Below are 17220 nucleotides of genomic sequence, written 5' to 3'. Positions count from 1 at the left end.
AAATTCCTGGTTTTTTTTATCAATTTCATCATAAAATGCACTTTTTGTGATAAAACTATTTAAAAAACCAAGCATGAAAATTTTTAGTGTTTTTTCTTGAGTTTTAACTAACAAAATAGGCCGTTTTTAGCATTTTTATAGTGGTTCCAAATATTTGCGGATTCTAACTATTCACGGGGGCATCTGGTACGCATCCCCCGCGAATACAGGGGGACTACTGTATTTCTAAATCGTGGATATTGTTATATCTCAATTTTAAGGAGTCTACCAGTAGTTGTTTTGAAGGAAGCTCCTGCTCGCTATTGGGTAGGATGACTGTACCCTGTACATAATTCAATGTTTCGTGGCTTGTAATTGTTACTTTTATATTATTTATTTCTGTTATACTTAAAAAGGCAGTGGACTGCTTTTTGTTGGTTCCTTGGATAAGCCATTCATGGTCCTTGATGTGTCTGCATTCCATGTCTTGTGTTGGATATGTTTGACTGCATTCCATGTCTTGTGTTGGATATATGTTTGACTGCATTCCATGTCTTGTGTTGGATATATGTTTGACTGCATTCCATGTCTTGTGTTGGATATATGTTAAGTAATTTGTTTTCTAGTATCGCTGCTGAGATTTTGTTGTCAGCTTTGAGGACTAGAAATCTTGACCAGTTATCTGGTCCAGAGGTGTCATCAGAATGTACCAATGTGGGATTGTCAGTAATTTTAGTTTCTTTTTGGTCCTTGTTTTATGTATGTTGCTTGTCTATTATGATTTTTATATTTTTCTGTATTGTTGGGAGGATTATTTGTCTCTAATTCAGAATTATTGTTCATCATATATGGTTCCATTGTTACGATATTGGAGTTTACCAATTTATTTTTGTTTGTTTCTTTTTTATTTATACACACTATTTGGTTTTCTGGCTCTGCTGCTTTACTTGGAACAGGGTGTTCCTTTGTATCATTTATAGTACTTTCACTACTTGTGGCAGTACCAAGGAAATTCGGGAGTGACGTGCCAATAGTCATCAACTGTGCCAGAGTTTTCCATCATTGGGCCCAGGGGTTCTCAAATCATTTATTTCATTAATCATAAATTTGAGATGAGATTACAAAAAAAAAAAAAAAAAAAAAAAAAAAAAAAAAAAAAAAAAAAATCTTGAAAAGATATCATTGGCCCTTCGCGAAGTTAAATCTTCCGCCAAAGGCACAAGTGAGAAAGGACTCCCAAATGTCCGCATCCCTACCCTACCCCAAAAGGGGATGGCATAACATGATTAGTATGGCCCAAGTGCAAGCAGAACCCGCTTGCTAGGACAGAGTATTACGATAATACAATTATCCCCATCCTAATCACATTATGGGCAAACTGGATAGAATGTCAAGAGTTCTATTCCTAGAACCAGGACCCCCCTGGAATCCGTGGTCCAGCTCCACAGAATAGTTCCGCCTGAAAAACAGGTCTGAACATTGTCAGGTAGATGATGGATCTACCACAGTTCTCACTATTTAGCTTCGGATTTAACTCCACGTTAGGCCATGATATGTTTTCTCATTTACATATTTGCTTTCAAAAATTTTGACATAAATGGAAAAGGCCACAGAAGTTAACTCGAAAATATATATATAATGTCATATGGGACTCTTGGGTTCGAACTTGGTTAGAGATTCCTGAGGTTCGAGAGCCCCCTCACCACGTCAAGGTGGTCCCATAATGAGGGGGAGTATGGTCTAAATATTGCCTATTGAGATATGTCTATTCTCACAAAATATTAATGAAAAAGTTAAATTAGACCTGGAGGTTGGTTCAGTTATTTATGAAATGGGCTGTAAAGTTTACTTTCACTAGCATCACCTTTCATTAAAATACAAATAGCGCTGCATAGTCTAACAATGAAATGAATTAGGCCTATAGGCTACATAGTTTATTCATAATTTGGTCAGAGCAGCCGAGACCCTTCCCAGGCAAAATCCAGCAGCGAACTGTCATAAAATCGTTGGTTACCCGTCTACACATGCGATCACCTGTCAGTTCTGGCGAGTGGACTGACTCCGCCCACTAACTGTCGTCCACACGTTTTAATGTCAGTTTCGATGAGCTGACAGGGAGATCGACGGTAAACCTGAGTGTGAATACCTGGCCTAATACTGATCAGTTCTCCCATAGCAAACATAAATAACTGAGCAAGGAAAAAAAAAAAAGTCCTAGCTAAATTAGCAGGAACACCTACATAACTTGGGGTAATGATAAATAGTGTAAATTTAGATATTGCTCCTGATTTTCATCAATAATTACACTGGGTTAGAGTCTGGGGAAAACCCCGTATGAGATTTCACTTCTTATCAATGAAAAGGATAAAATAAACCAAGGAGTAGAGACTCATTTTATTCAAAATCTTATGAGCAAGAAGAATTATTTACCCTTCAATACTAATAGGTCACAGCATAATGTGAAAAATAGTTTAGTTATCTTGTAATCAAAACAGATCACTTGTTTCAGCACATATGTAGTTGGTCAGAAGTTAATACACTATACAGGAAACCACTGAAACTTATTATTAATGGCAGTATCATGTTTTCTGGAAAACAGAACAAATTTAATTTTCAAAGATTTCTTCAGTAAAAGCACTGCAAAAACTTTATCTATTGAAGTATATGCCATTCTGCTCAATATATACCTGGGCAATAAAGATTGGCAAGTAATACCCACCAAGGAGTAGGCATATTGGGGCAACAAGGTAATAGCATCCACTAATAGAAACTGGTTGTTTACATCCAATAGGGGAATATGAATGCCTCAATCACAAGAAATTAAGAAAAAATAGTTTTCCACTGTCTAGTAATTGATTTCATGAACGACAATAGTAATCAAACTAGCTACTCCAACTTTTTAAAACAAAAACATACTAGTAATTAAATAGCACGTTTTTTGACATGTGAATCTCATGACTCAAAATATAAAAAAATGACTAAAGAAAAACTATCCATTCGTAAGTTTTAAGCTTCATTTTGTATTAATACTTGCAACTGACCATGGAACTTTCTTCACTTTGCAGTAATAAAACTAATATATGGACAACTGTTATAAAGTTCCAGATTATAAAAATCTAATAAATTCATCAACTGTATTTTAACATTTTATATGCTCCAATACCAAAATATTATTCTGATAAAGCTAGCAAAAGCAGTCATTAAACACCCTGAGATATGAAATCATTACATATTCTTAGTACTACTCCAATGTTAAGAGAAAAAGTAGCAAATGGCATTTTTTTTTTATCACTGAAATTTGTTGTGGAAAAAGAAATTTTCTTCTATCTTGTAACTGAAGCTAAAGAGCCTTCAAAGCCTGATACAACTGTGGCCAACTCCTCCAAATAGTGCTTCCTCTACAGATTTAAGCATATATTAACATTTCAATGTATCCTTATAAGTGCATTATTGATAAGGTCTGAAAGAAAGTATGGCATTAACTTAGCTTTAACTTACAATAGGTACAATAACATATCACAAACAACAGTGAGGCTAATGAGTGAAGGACCAGGTTGCTTTGAAAAAGCAACCAGATCAAATGACTCCTTAGAATGGAATGTTAAATAATTAGCTTATGAAATATGATGAATAACCAAAATACTCTGATGGCCAACTTACATAAAGTAACTAACACAAACAATAAAAATAATTACTACATATAAGGGCCAGGGGTGTGCCTACAGTGTACGTCACCATTATAAGACTTCTCCCCTTTAATTACTAACACTGAACATGGCAAACCATATAATAAAAATCTTCAAATTCCAAATTAACATGATCAAACTTACAATATATGAACATGAAGTATCCACATTCTATTATTGGATTCTTGAACAACAAAAACACAGCAAGGCTATGCTCTCATTACTGCACTAGAACACTACCAATCATCTTGGCACCGGAGGAAGTATTTTTTTTAGTGGCAATGAAAAATGGGCACAAGATAAAGGAAAAAATATGAAACCTATTCAGTCTTATGGAGAACATAAAAGGATAAAAAATTATTTTGACATATGTATTTTGGCACAATGTTCAGTGTGTGTGTATTCAAGCACATTTCCATCACTGAAAAACCACATACCAAGGATGAACACTTCCTTAATGACAGAACCAGCACTGTTCACCTGTTAAACTACAAATCAAAATGTAATTTTGGGCAATGGGTGACCAAACAGAGATCAGTTTGGTAAATAGTATTCAGAAGATGCACTTGTACTTCTTGCCTTTATTCATGCGAGGGTGCAGTGACTTCAGTTCTGACAGAAGGGGAATGATAATGTATGTATTTCAGAAGAAACTCTACCAAATTTCCTCTTATCATCTGTTATGGTTCCCCATTTTCAAGATATTTCATTTTCAGTGGTAATGTTTATTACATCTACCTTAGCCAGCTCCATAAAAAAATTTTCAACTTTTACAGCAAAAACATGAAATGACACTGCAGCCCCACAGAGGTCCCAATTGCCTCATTTCCAAAACTTTGAACTGTGTTACATGAAGAAAAGCAAGGCAAGAAAATACCAGTTCACTTCATTATAAAGTTTTGACAGGGAAACCAGGCATCTTCTGGAAATCAAGTTTGTGTTTTCCAACTAAATGTCCAACAACCCCGCTCACCCCCAGCCAAAAAGGCAGAAAGCTTTTATGCTCGAATGGCTCTCTACAATAGTAAGACAAAAAATTTAGAGATAGCATATACGTATGTTCTTTGCAAAGATACATTATGCTTACTTTCCCATTTCCATATCTAAATTTTCACTGTATATTAATTGTCAAGATATAGCATTCTTGGTATAGAAAATGCAGGCAAAATTTGATAAAGGTTCTGGTTATGGAATTGTTTTTGGGTCAATATTACACACAAATTGGAAGAATGAGCTTGTTGGTATGCATAGAGGGGGAAACAGGTTCTAAATTTCAAAACAATTAGTATTACATCAATAAAATAAAATTACCACTACAAGAATTACTAAGAACCAACAGAAATAGGAACCGAGCATTTATATTTTACACTATAATTCATAAGCAAGCAATCATTAAACCATTACCATTTAGTATCACCATTATTGCCATTCATTTTTTTTCTTATGTTTTATTAGATATTCAGGTTTTGTCCTCTCAAAATGGTAAAGTACCAAGGTTCTTTCCATTATTTGCACATTTATGTCAGTTGTTTCCTAATTTCTCTCAATGAAAGAACAAGTTAAAATAAATTTATTAGTTTGAAGTCATAAACTGAATATCTAAAATTCCAAACATCAACCTATTCAAATTCCGTTGAGCTTGCCTGACTTCTAATTTAAGAACTTTTGGGATTTCAGCACTGTATTATCACCAGTGTAGTAGAAGCATAACAAAATCTAACCTCTTAACCATTTATATATACAGTCATTCATTAATAAATCAACTACTACCTCACATGCACTGACATGGTCTTAACTTTCTAACATTCAATACAATGTTCAGGGGCTAATCATTACCTTGCATATGAAAATGCATTATGTAACAATGTCTCACCATAATTTTATTCCAGTTTATTATTATAATAATAAATTAACTGTGAAATCATCCTACAGACCATGGAAATGTAGTTTACCCATAGTTTACCCAAGATTCCAATCTTACTACAAGGTACATATTTTGATTATAGTATTCTAAGACTTTCAACTTGACAATGGGATGACAGATTACTGTATTAAAATAAACCTTTATGAACTGTACCTTACCAGAAAAAGGAAAACCATACAGAAACATAAATGTCGAAAATCTGCCAAAATTCAACAGTTAGTCCGTCTTTACAATAAATTTTAATTATATCAGTTCTAAACTGCTGTTTAATAAATTACATACTACAGTCTCTTTTGAGTGCAAAAATGACTGAATGCATGAACTTTTAAATTTTGAAATTTTTTGTTCTCCAAACAGCTGCTCATTCATATTTTTCTATATATGAAAAGTAGCTATCTTTTAGTGCAAAATAAGTTTTTCTGTTTTAACTATCAAAACATCACTTCACTGTAACAGCTACAAATGCCAAGAAATTTACACAGGTTTCTATAGTGGTCAGCAAGATTTGGCACCTTTTGTGGATTTCAATCTCCCTTTGGGAGATAAAAAGTAAAGAATTTTTAATTTCAAAAATACTGCATCAGACTACTTATTGACTATTTGACTTATTCAAAAAGTACACATGGCCTTGTATAAAATAGTAAAGATCTACCTCACGCCAGAAGAACTTTCAAACAAGTAGAAGATGCCATTTCATACTGATGCTGCAAGTGTGTTTTATGAAAACTTATCAAGATGTAAAAGAGAATCTGAAATACCTGAAACACTCACAAGGAAAAAATTACATAAATCAAGCATTAAAAAGGAATATTGAAAGATTACAGCTTCTCCAAAATGCATAAGGATACTGCAAGGATTTCCTGTGTAAATAGAAACTTTTACCCATTTTTCATATTTTCTTTAAAATTATTGAAAGATGACAAAAATACTCCCTCACTGTCCAGACTGAAACTAATACTCTTCAATTCTGACTAGCTTCAGCCCATATAAAAATTGCCATGAATGCATGGTAACTTCTTACTGTACAATATTTACAAGAGAAAATATATTTTTTTAGCAAATATGAACAGCAATTTTTACAAATATCTGTATGGCTAAAATCACAAAGATGGGTATTAAAAAGAGCCCTTTGTCATTTGTCTTGCTAATATATTCTATGTCGTTTGTTATAAAATATTTGAACATTCATATTCTCCATCTGTGTATGCATTTGAAAGTTGTTAGGCATACGGCTTGTTTTACAGCAATATAACTATTAGATCAGGACGGTCTATGTACCAGTTTACCTGTGTAAATACTGATTAATAGCTGCACCAGAATTCACACTCCAACCATTACATAGTATTACCAACACAAAAATTCCCTCCCTTCACACACACTAAATTTCCAGTTAAATATAAATTTGCATTAGTAAACACCTGCTTTGGTCTGTATTACCTATATGTACATAATCATTTAGCTGTAAAATTCTCCATAAATAAATTGATTCTGTAATTACAAAGCACTGTCACAAGAGGGCGTAAAACTTCAAATGAATAAAAAATATGATTTGCTTGCAATTTTTAACTGTTTTGATACTCTAGGATCACAATTTGTATACAATGTGATGTAGTACAGAGTTTAGCCAGTCTAATATATATTAATTTCCCAACAAAATGTTACCAAAAAAAATTCACTTTTCAAGGAATCTAAGATTTCATATTCAATGATATGTAATATAAGACTGAAATTTCTACATTCATGGTATATTTGATGACCACATCTTGCATTACTTTATAGATTACTGCAAAAATAAAGGCTTGCCTGCAAGGTTCATTTCAAACTTGTTGATGGTTCTGCAACTATTGCGACAGGTGTAAGTCCTTGAGACAATCCAAGAGTTGAAAGACAATGCAAAGGCACATATCATCACATCAAATATTGTTAAGCAAAACTCCTCTAACTTATCTTGTCAATGTGGGCGCTGAGGCACTTGAGGTCTATCTTGCATTCTTGGTGGGACAATTGGTACTGGTCGCCTGTAAAAGAAAATTTACATTAAAATGGAAACTTTTCAACTTTTAAATATCAAAAGCTCATGTGATGTTAATTATAATTAAATTATATTTGCATGAATTCCAAATAAAAAACAATTTTTTAAGACATGATTTGCTAATAGCAATACTTCATGTGTATATATAAATATATGGAACAAATGGCATTCAAACAAATCATGCAAGTTACTTATCTTTTGGGGCCTTTGGGTCAACTTTGGTTGAAATATTAAGAGTAGAAAAGGTCACTAATAATAATATTACTACCTCAAAAATATTTTCAATGGTTAAAAATAGTTCCAATATGGGGTAACAAATAAATAATGACTTTCGTATAAGTTTAGGGCCTTTATTTTACAGTGGCTTGGTTTAACAGTAAGATAGCACAGAGTAACAAGGACAAACACCCTGGACAACCACAAACTCCGGAGTTCCAGACTCTTAAACAAACCCTCTGCTTGAGATGTATTTGCATTTTTGACAGTTAGGGAGAGATACTTTTTCTCTTATCAAAGGCAACAGTGTGCTCTGGCTTGCCTGTAGTATATTTTAACAAACACAAGGTATTCCAAAATGAAAACATCTACTGTTTATTACTGCATACTGTTCACTTATAAAAACTTGGATTAGGTCCAGACAAGAGCATAATTACCCAAGTGATCTGAAAATGCACATGCAAATGTCTAGTGTTGTAATATCATTAAAGCATGGAAATAACATTCCAAAATGTAAGTAATTAGGAGCAGAAAGGTCTAAATTACTTGGTTATTTTCACCATACAAAGATTTATCAGTCTGAATTTGCAGCTAATTAGTGGACACTTTTATAACCCTTTTTCTGAAAACCAAATTATTTTCAACCTTAATGGATAGTTTGGTAATCCTTGAAAAAACAGAATTGCCTGGAGTTTGGAATATTGTGCCAACTTTCATATCACAATAGAAACAAAGCACAAAAACGCTCAATATCGCCTTGAAAGTCATCATTCAAGACAGTACAAATAGAAACTACATTTTCAACTACACAAAGGGAAAAGAAAACACCATTATCCCATTTCTATGCTTAAAGTTCACATATTATATTACATATTTCCTACTATCTTGGGGGGTGAGTGGAATGAAAAGATATAAATACCCACATAATGGAGAAATTATTTCCATATTTAAATCAATTTCCCAAAACTGAGTTATTGGTTATAGTAGATGTTTCAATTTGCAAACCCACTTGTTTCTGTTGGTTTCAATGATCTGTAGGAGAACAGCTACTGTTCTCAAGCAGAGCTCTGGCACTTCAAAGTACTGGGTTATAATTAAATGTACACAACAGGCTGCCTGTATGCCAAGTACCCACTTCTGCTAGTAACTTCTTAACATGGGTGGTAAAGAGCTTTAGTATTCCAATATAAAATGTGGAACTTAGTGTACCAAGGTGATTAAAGACCACCTAACAATCATACCATCTGTAACTTTATCTAGTATATGTAGACTAGCCGATCCCTATCTATCACTGTTTTCTCTCTATTCTGCAACATATTTCTGGATAACCTTGCAACATCTCCAAATAGCTTTCTCATTTAGCCAAAACATATCCATGAGAGAACAAGGTACCACAAGAGTAGAGAACTATGCACACACGAGGGACACCAACCGGATACTAGGAGCCTACATGCTTTATATTATTGCATCTGATAGCCACTTCTTTGGTGAGTTGGACTGAAATGCACTTCTGTTCGCTTTTAGTTTGGTGAGTTGGATTGCAATGCACTTCTGTTCAATTTTAGTCTTTATCAAAAACTTAAGAAAATATCAACCCAAAAACCAAATTATTACTAGCCAATAAGTGCAGCAAGTCACCGATTCACCTACATTAAGACAGCAACAGTATTAATTCTGATAACTTATCTAGATTCTAAATTTTACAAGTGTCACAGCAGTTTCTTTCAATGCCTTATTAAACTTGATAATGAACATTAATTTCTAGTGCACAGCAAAATAGAGAAAGAGCAAGTAGCATCAAAGTTCACAAAGAAGCTGCCTTTTCCTTGCCATTTCTTACATGGAAATAAGCCTCATTTTAAGTATCAGCATCAAGAATTGAAGAATGATCCGTCTATTGGTAAAAATGAGCCCCATAACACAAAGTTTCACACATTCTATTACAAGCTTTTATATAAACTCTGAAATCTCAACATACAGTAGTATGAAACAACAAAGATACAGCCCTATTGGTAGTACAGTATATTATATTCACTTAAAAAATTCACTTTATGCAACAGAATCCTATTTTCCAAGATGGGCCTTGGGCTTTGACAGATACACACACACAAAAGAAAATAAACACAGTAATACAATAAATGAGTCATTTTACATTAGCATGCACATCATGTGAAGTTTCATGTACAAATGCATTAACATAATACATGGTCACTCTTCCATATTCATCATCCTATATATATATACACACAGGGCCTAAGAACCCCGTTACAATATAGCTACAGGCACCACATATGTGGTATAATCACGTCAACAAATACTGTGCAGTACTCATTCATTACTAAATAATTAAAGAGGCAACAAGTGACAGGAAAATGAATCATCACATCTCCTTATGCCACCAAAACAAAGGTGCAGTACAACACCAGTGCATATACTCCCATTCAAAGATTACTGCACTATAATTACATCACTAAATATAACTTCTCTCTACACAAGTATGAACCTACTTCATCTACATTTACCATACATATACAGTACGCAAATCAAAGGAACAATTTTGCAATGAAATAAACAACTTTAAGACCAAACTGTCTATATTAAAGTCACCTTATCCACATTTTACATACTTTTTTGATACTTTATTATAGCTACTGGTGGGAACTCTTGAACCTGAATAAATTAACTGGCCATCTTAGGCTATTTTTTTTAATTTCCTAATTCATTTACCTAAAACTAGGAAACTGACTTGAAAGGATTCGCTGCATGGAAATACTTTGAGATTTAATGAAGATTTAACCAAATATTTAAACTTAAATTATTCAAAAGTAAAGGAATTAGTACAATGACTTGCAATCCAATAACCCTTCTATTAACCAAAAAAAAATTGAGTTGCTGAATCCAAGTGCCAACAACAGAGGTATTTGTTGCCTTAAAAAAAAATAAATAAATAAAAAAATAAAAATAAAAATTTTTTCAAGATATCATACTCTGAATGATATTAAATATCATGCAAGTTTTTGTTCAAGGCATCTTCATTTACTGGGGTGAAGTAGCTCTAAGGTTGTATTGCTATGCTGCAAGGTTCAAACCTCATAAAATAAATATTAAAGCATTTTGTCCTCGTTAACTTCAATAAATATGCATCTAATAAGAGTCTTGCACATAACTAAAACAATATGAAATTGTGTTGTGTGTGCAACAACTATTGTCTTAAATTTTAATGATTGCAGTATTTTGCACTACACAACCCTTATGGTGCAACACACAATCTATTGGACTCTTAAAGCAACTGTAAAACAGATATGAATTAAATAAATTCATCCAGCTATATACATGATACCCTTAAACACTTAAAAGCTTAACAGAGTATACCAAAATCATAAAGTATAAAATCCAAAAATACAGTAAATAATAAAATGGCTTTAGATTGTGTGGAAAAAAATTCACGCATGAAGACAACTGGAAAAGTACAAGCATGAGTGGACAGGTATTAGTGCTTAAAGCGACAAAGGAGCATTTACAGCAGAGAACCCAGGCCTTTAAAAATAGCTGTTTTCTGTAAGTAAACCAAATCTGCCCTAGGCCTAGATCCCATACGCAACTTATTTATGAAAACAGAGCTTTTGCCTTTATTCCAAGATATTCCTGTCCTTCATATTTCAGTCAAGCTTAGGGCTGAGACAAATGATATTCAATGACCATCCCAAGAACTTTGTATTTACTGTATTGTCCAACAATGTGCAGTCACACTCTGATGCAATACATACTGAAGTTCGTGAAAAGACAGTTACACTAAACTTCATTGGAATTACTAATGTTATTCACAAGGTTTTACCAAGTCATCAAAAGCAAACTTGATAAGGCATCATATAAGGTAAAACAAGAACTAAATATTTCAACCTGAACTTCCAAAACAAATTACAACACAGACAAACTATTACAAGAAATTTTTCTCTCTACATAGAACTCATCATCTGGAAATAACATTTGAAAGAAAACATTACAAGCAGCAACTGTGTTAAACTTGCTTTTCAACTCTAATGATTAATACTCAAGCAACTGAACATCTTTATGACGATACCTAATCCCCACAGCCTGAAAAATGTGGGATAACAGTACAATTCTTTGTTATAAAGTTTACATATACATGTGATTCCTCAAAGCAATATCCAAATTAAAAATAAGCAACTTTTCCATATTCAAAACCTAAGAGCATTAGTGGCAAATGAAGCTTTTTCAGTTCAACAATAATCATCTTGCATTAACTAGGTTTACTTCTTGAAGCCAAAGGAAGAGAAGAGTTCGTTGGCGGCTGCATTCACAGCAGCACCTGCTGCTGCATTCATGGCTGCCTGCTGCACACGCTGGGGAAGAGGGGCATTGGCGATTCCGCTGCCACCTCCCGGTCGGCTGGATGAGGGGGAGGGAGGGAGGCTATCAACGGCGGCTACAAACAAAAGGGGGCAGTAGCATCACGCAAGAGAAATGTTAGTGGCTAGGACCGTTAGTAGTAAATGCATAAAAATTTACAAGTAAATGCATGATCTACTATGATGCCCACCATTCCTATCACTTAAATATGGTAAATGGTATTCTACGATGCACATTTCTTGTAAAGTATCTAATATACAATACAATATTTACTTAAATTTAGTCAAAGTGAATATATTCTGATATTCCCCACCAAACAACTTTTATCACCATCTTACAGATTCATACATTCTTTCATAACATTCATTTGCAATATAAAACTTCCTTCAAAGTTAGCCTTAACTACTGATAATTTAGTTGTGTGTTTATTTTCAAGTTAAATCAGTTGGTGTTTAGAAATTCAATAATATGATGATGACAACCAAGTTAACTTACACAAAACAAAACAATAAAATAATGAAAATATTTAACAAAAATGGTTTAAGTACACTACTGAGCTGTTCTAAATCAATTTCCCTACAGCTGACCTGTAAGGTTAGTTCTTGTACATACTGTACATAAAATCAATGCAAAAAATAAGATGGGAGGTTGATAACAGTGCATTTTTTCAAGTGGCAACCAGCCCTTGTACAGCTTAAAGTTTCTAATTGTCTCTTAAATCTTTCTTTGAATAAATTAAGACGTTTATACCAACAATGACATTCCTCAAGTTTATAACTCATTATACTTACTTTTAATGGCTACTCTTGTAGGTAATAACAGAAAAGACATAGTATAAGTCAAATAATTAATGAGGGCTCTGACCATTAGACATTAGACAGATCCAAGGTTTTGATTTTGTCTGGTAACAAGGGCACCAGAAAGATTTTCTTCTGGGGCTGATTAAGTGTTGAAAAAATACACTGTTCAGGACACAATGACCAAACACATACATAATGAACATGCAAGGAATTATGTGATTAATGAAAAAGCTACTTTTAAAAAATGACTGAATGCCTTTATACTTCAGTTGGTTACCCATGCTCTGAGCCTGAAGTTGGATTTTAAAACAAGAATCCATCATATTCAGTCCAACAACAGTAAATGCACAAAGGACAAAATATGATGAAAGGTTTTAGAAAAAAATTCTTATAAAATATATGTTTAACTGCAAAACTGAACACCAACTAGCAATATAAAGTACTGTTGACATATGGTTTCATACCTGACAAGCTCAATAAACTTGCAGCTATATTTTTTTTAATGCACAGATTCTCTTCTGAGAACCATTCATAAAAAGATCTTTCTTAAGAAGTAACAAAAACATCCTCTATTGCTTAATAAATGCCCTTTCCCCAAAAGCTCTTAAAACAATGCGATGGCTACACAAAAATAGTTATATCTTAAGACTTCTGGACAATGACAAAGACTATTCTTTAACAACTGTTAAGTAAAGTGATATATTTCTTAGGTACTACTCAGATCATGACTTCTGATCTAGCCTCAGCACTGTTTAGAGCTTGATTACAGAACTATTTGAAGGTACTATTTATATTTTTATTGCATTAAGCATAATGAGGTTGACAAATAAGATGTACCAAAAAGAAATAAGCAAGACTAATCAAAATACAGTTAATGACTCCTCTTTGAGCTGGAGGAACACTATGAGGAATAAACAAAAGTATCAGCAAGAACATGGGATGCAAGCATATGAAACCATATGGCTTATAGAGTAATGAAAAATTGCTAGTGGAATGTCTATGATGTTTGTGAAAGAAAAAAAAAACTAGTGACTGGAAAGGCATGCCCAGTGTCTTCAGATGTATTACCAAGACTTAAGATACCTAATCTGTAACAGAGCACTTGACTTGAAGAAAATGGCAATAAGTGTTCCATGACCTGAATTAAAAGCGAGTCCCACAAATTCAATAAATTCAGAAGCTATCTACACCTCACAATCTGAAGACTCCTGACTCCTAAAAACTAACATTTAAAATGCCTATACTGTATTGCTTTCAATAGCATATTACAGCATGGTACTGTTTAAAAATAAAGGTAGTGTAAATAATCTTCCAATTGCCAAATTTCATTGACAAAATTTGTATTATTCCAAGACAAAAGAACTTCAGAAACAATGAATGATGAACAACCTATCAGGTTAATTTATGAATGGAGTTCAAGTTACAGATCATGAAGTTCTACTGCTTCTGATTAAGCATTTCCATGTGTAATAACTGCATTAAAATTATTTAACACCTGGCTATTTAGACATGTATATAGCACAGGAGGCGGGTAGTTGATAAAAACTTCATCTAGATTCTCCGTAGTGGGAGAGGGTCGGGCATGCTGATATCATGACTTTATTCAAGTTGCCGACACTTCTGGACCACAAGTTCAATTTTCAATGCTAGAAGGGCAAACAAATTTACAATCATTAAAATGACTCGGATGAGAACAAAAATTAAAAATACAATTGTCATAAAATTATTAAAACCAACAAACAAGCATTGAAATACAGAATAAAAGGCACACTATATTTCAAGAAGAAAGACAGTTGAGTGACAACAAAGGGCAACTTGGGGTTCCAGGAACACTCGCAATAGGTACACGTAGAGGCATGGCAGATTACTGGGAGTTTAACTGCAGAAGAATCTGTTTAATAAATAATGATTCTGGAACTGTTGTGAGTTGGACATTCAAGGCTCTACCCAATATATTTCAAAATCATCATATTTTGTTTTATGTTTACATTTAAGCACATGGTCATGTATGCTAGAGAATTCAGGGTTCGATAGTTTAACCTGTTCTGTAGCTAACACCACAATGAGAATCTATTCTCACCTTTAGTAAACTGTGTACAACCGACATATATCCCCAGGTCGCATCAAGGAGTGGAGATCACATTGCCATACTATTGATTTGTTTATAAGATTTACCATTAAAAACAAAAGGAGTATCCAGCACTGCCAATTGCAACAACTTTGCAATTGTTAAAATTGTTAAAAACAGTGCCATAGGTGATTAAAATCATATCTAAAATAATCTGAATGGTCTCTTCCACAGGTACATTGGTAAACAATGATACCACATCCAAGCTAACCATAAGCAAATCCTGACATAAAAATGCTTCTTTAAAGTTGGTGGAGTTATTCAGACTCTGGTTATTTGATGTTAAAAGGAACAAGTAGAGGTGCCAAGAACTAAGCGAGTTTGTAATTCAGAGTTTTGTACAAAGCCAAGTTAGATCTGATAAAAGTACCTTCCTTATGTATTTTAGGAAGATCATACAAAGTACCACAAGAGGCCCCAATGCTGTATAGAGTCAGATATTCATCACTGTTTATAACATCCTCAGTCTTGAAGATAGTAGAAAGATCAGGACTCCATAATTTTAAATATTTTGAATTACAATTTATTTTCCACTTTTTCAACATATTCCCTTTTATTTATTTGAAAAAGATAAGACGAGCTGCACTTGGGTTTCCTACAGTACTGCTGCCTAAAAAAGAATGTAGTACCCAACTTTAAATTCAAGCTCACTAAATCTTCATTGTGCCAGAGCCCCTTTTATGATGAGGCTACAAAGAAACTTTTGGACATGGAAATTAACTATAAAAATAAGTGTAAACAAATTTACTGAGAAAGAAAATATCTTGTATAGGACTATTAACAGGTTATCATTTGTTGACTGCTTTATCTTTAAATACCAGTTTATTTAACGTATAAGTGAAATGTTTCAATTGTCAAGCACACACACACAAGAGGAAACTTGGTAAACTGGGTATTTCACTTCCAGATTTCAATAAAAATAATAATAACGTTTTCAATTGGTCTAAATATTCTCTATAAAAAGGGAAGAATTTCTACTTGTCATTCAGTCTTAATTTTTGCCAACCCTGCTAATTGCCCACTCTAGTTCATTAACAACACAATGGACTGAATTTTTTTTAGTAAAAAAAAATTTGAAAATTTAAAATAACTGGCAAATAATGAAGTTATCATTTGTTGACTGCTTTATCTTTAAAGATCTGTTGATTTAACGTATGTATAAATGAATTTTCAACTGTTCGGCATACTCAAGAGGAAACTTGGTAAACTCGGTATTTCTCTTCCCAATTTTAACATAATAATAAAACTTTTCGATCGGTCTAAATATTCTCTATAAATAAGGGAAGACGTTCTACTCTCGTTCGGTCTTGACTTTTGCCTTCCCTGCTGAATGCCCACTCTAATTCATTAACAATACAATGAACTAAATTTTTTAGTAAGAAAGATTTGAAAATTTAAAATAACTGGCAAATAACAAGATCTGCATAGTACCAGACAAGACCAAAGGCAAAGGTACTGTTATTCTAAGTAAATGGGAATACTAATATACTGAAAAAATTTAAAATATTTTAAATGATAATTAAAATTGTTCTAAATTAGGGAGTCCTGGCTTTTTTTTCTATCTTTAAGACTGAGGATTCCAATAACAGACTTCTGAAAGGTTTAAAAAATAATGTTATAAACAATGATGAATATCAGCCTCTATACAGCATCTTGTACAGCCTTCTTAAAATACATACGGTACTCGTATCAGAACTTTCTTTACTTCATACAAAACCCTGAATTACAAACTGGCTAAGTTCTTATTACCTCTACTTGCTCCCCTAACATCAAATACCCACAGCCTAAATAACTCCAGCAGCTTTAAATAAGTAGTTTTATATCAGGATTCTGGTTTGCTTATGGTTAGCTTGGATGTGGAATCATTGTTTACTAATGTACCTGTGGAAGAGACCATTCAGATTATTTTTTTATAAGACTTTTATCACCTGTGACACTGTTTTTAACAATTTTAACAAGTTGGATTTTAAAAAGTTGTTACAATTGGGAGTGCTGGACACTGCCTTCGTCTTTCATAGTAAGTCCTATAAACAAATCAATGGTATGGCAATGTGATCTCCACTCAGTCCCAACTTTACTATATG

General features: G+C 33.3%; 1 protein-coding gene across 9 annotated transcripts in view; it reads right to left on the bottom strand.

Moving 5' to 3' along the window:
• Window positions 1-2361: 2361 nt before the first annotated feature.
• The window catches only part of LOC135223610 (dynamin-like), a 348582-nt gene continuing 333723 nt past the window's right edge, over window positions 2362-17220 (bottom strand). For 6 of the 9 annotated variants that reach the window (XM_064262202.1, XM_064262204.1, XM_064262203.1 and 3 more), the window contains one exon: window positions 7951-12247. In XM_064262202.1, coding sequence (XP_064118272.1) covers window positions 12109-12247 — 139 coding nt within the window. In that variant the 3' untranslated portion in view covers window positions 7951-12108. The other 3 variants (XM_064262207.1, XM_064262212.1, XM_064262211.1) reach the window with 3 other exon arrangements.

This window comes from Macrobrachium nipponense, chromosome 10 (assembly GCF_015104395.2).
Source record: "Macrobrachium nipponense isolate FS-2020 chromosome 10, ASM1510439v2, whole genome shotgun sequence".
In the NCBI taxonomy this organism is placed as follows: Eukaryota; Metazoa; Arthropoda; class Malacostraca; order Decapoda; family Palaemonidae; genus Macrobrachium; species Macrobrachium nipponense.
Note: the sequence above shows the minus strand (reverse complement) of the source record. Positions and strands in the feature narration are given on the sequence as shown.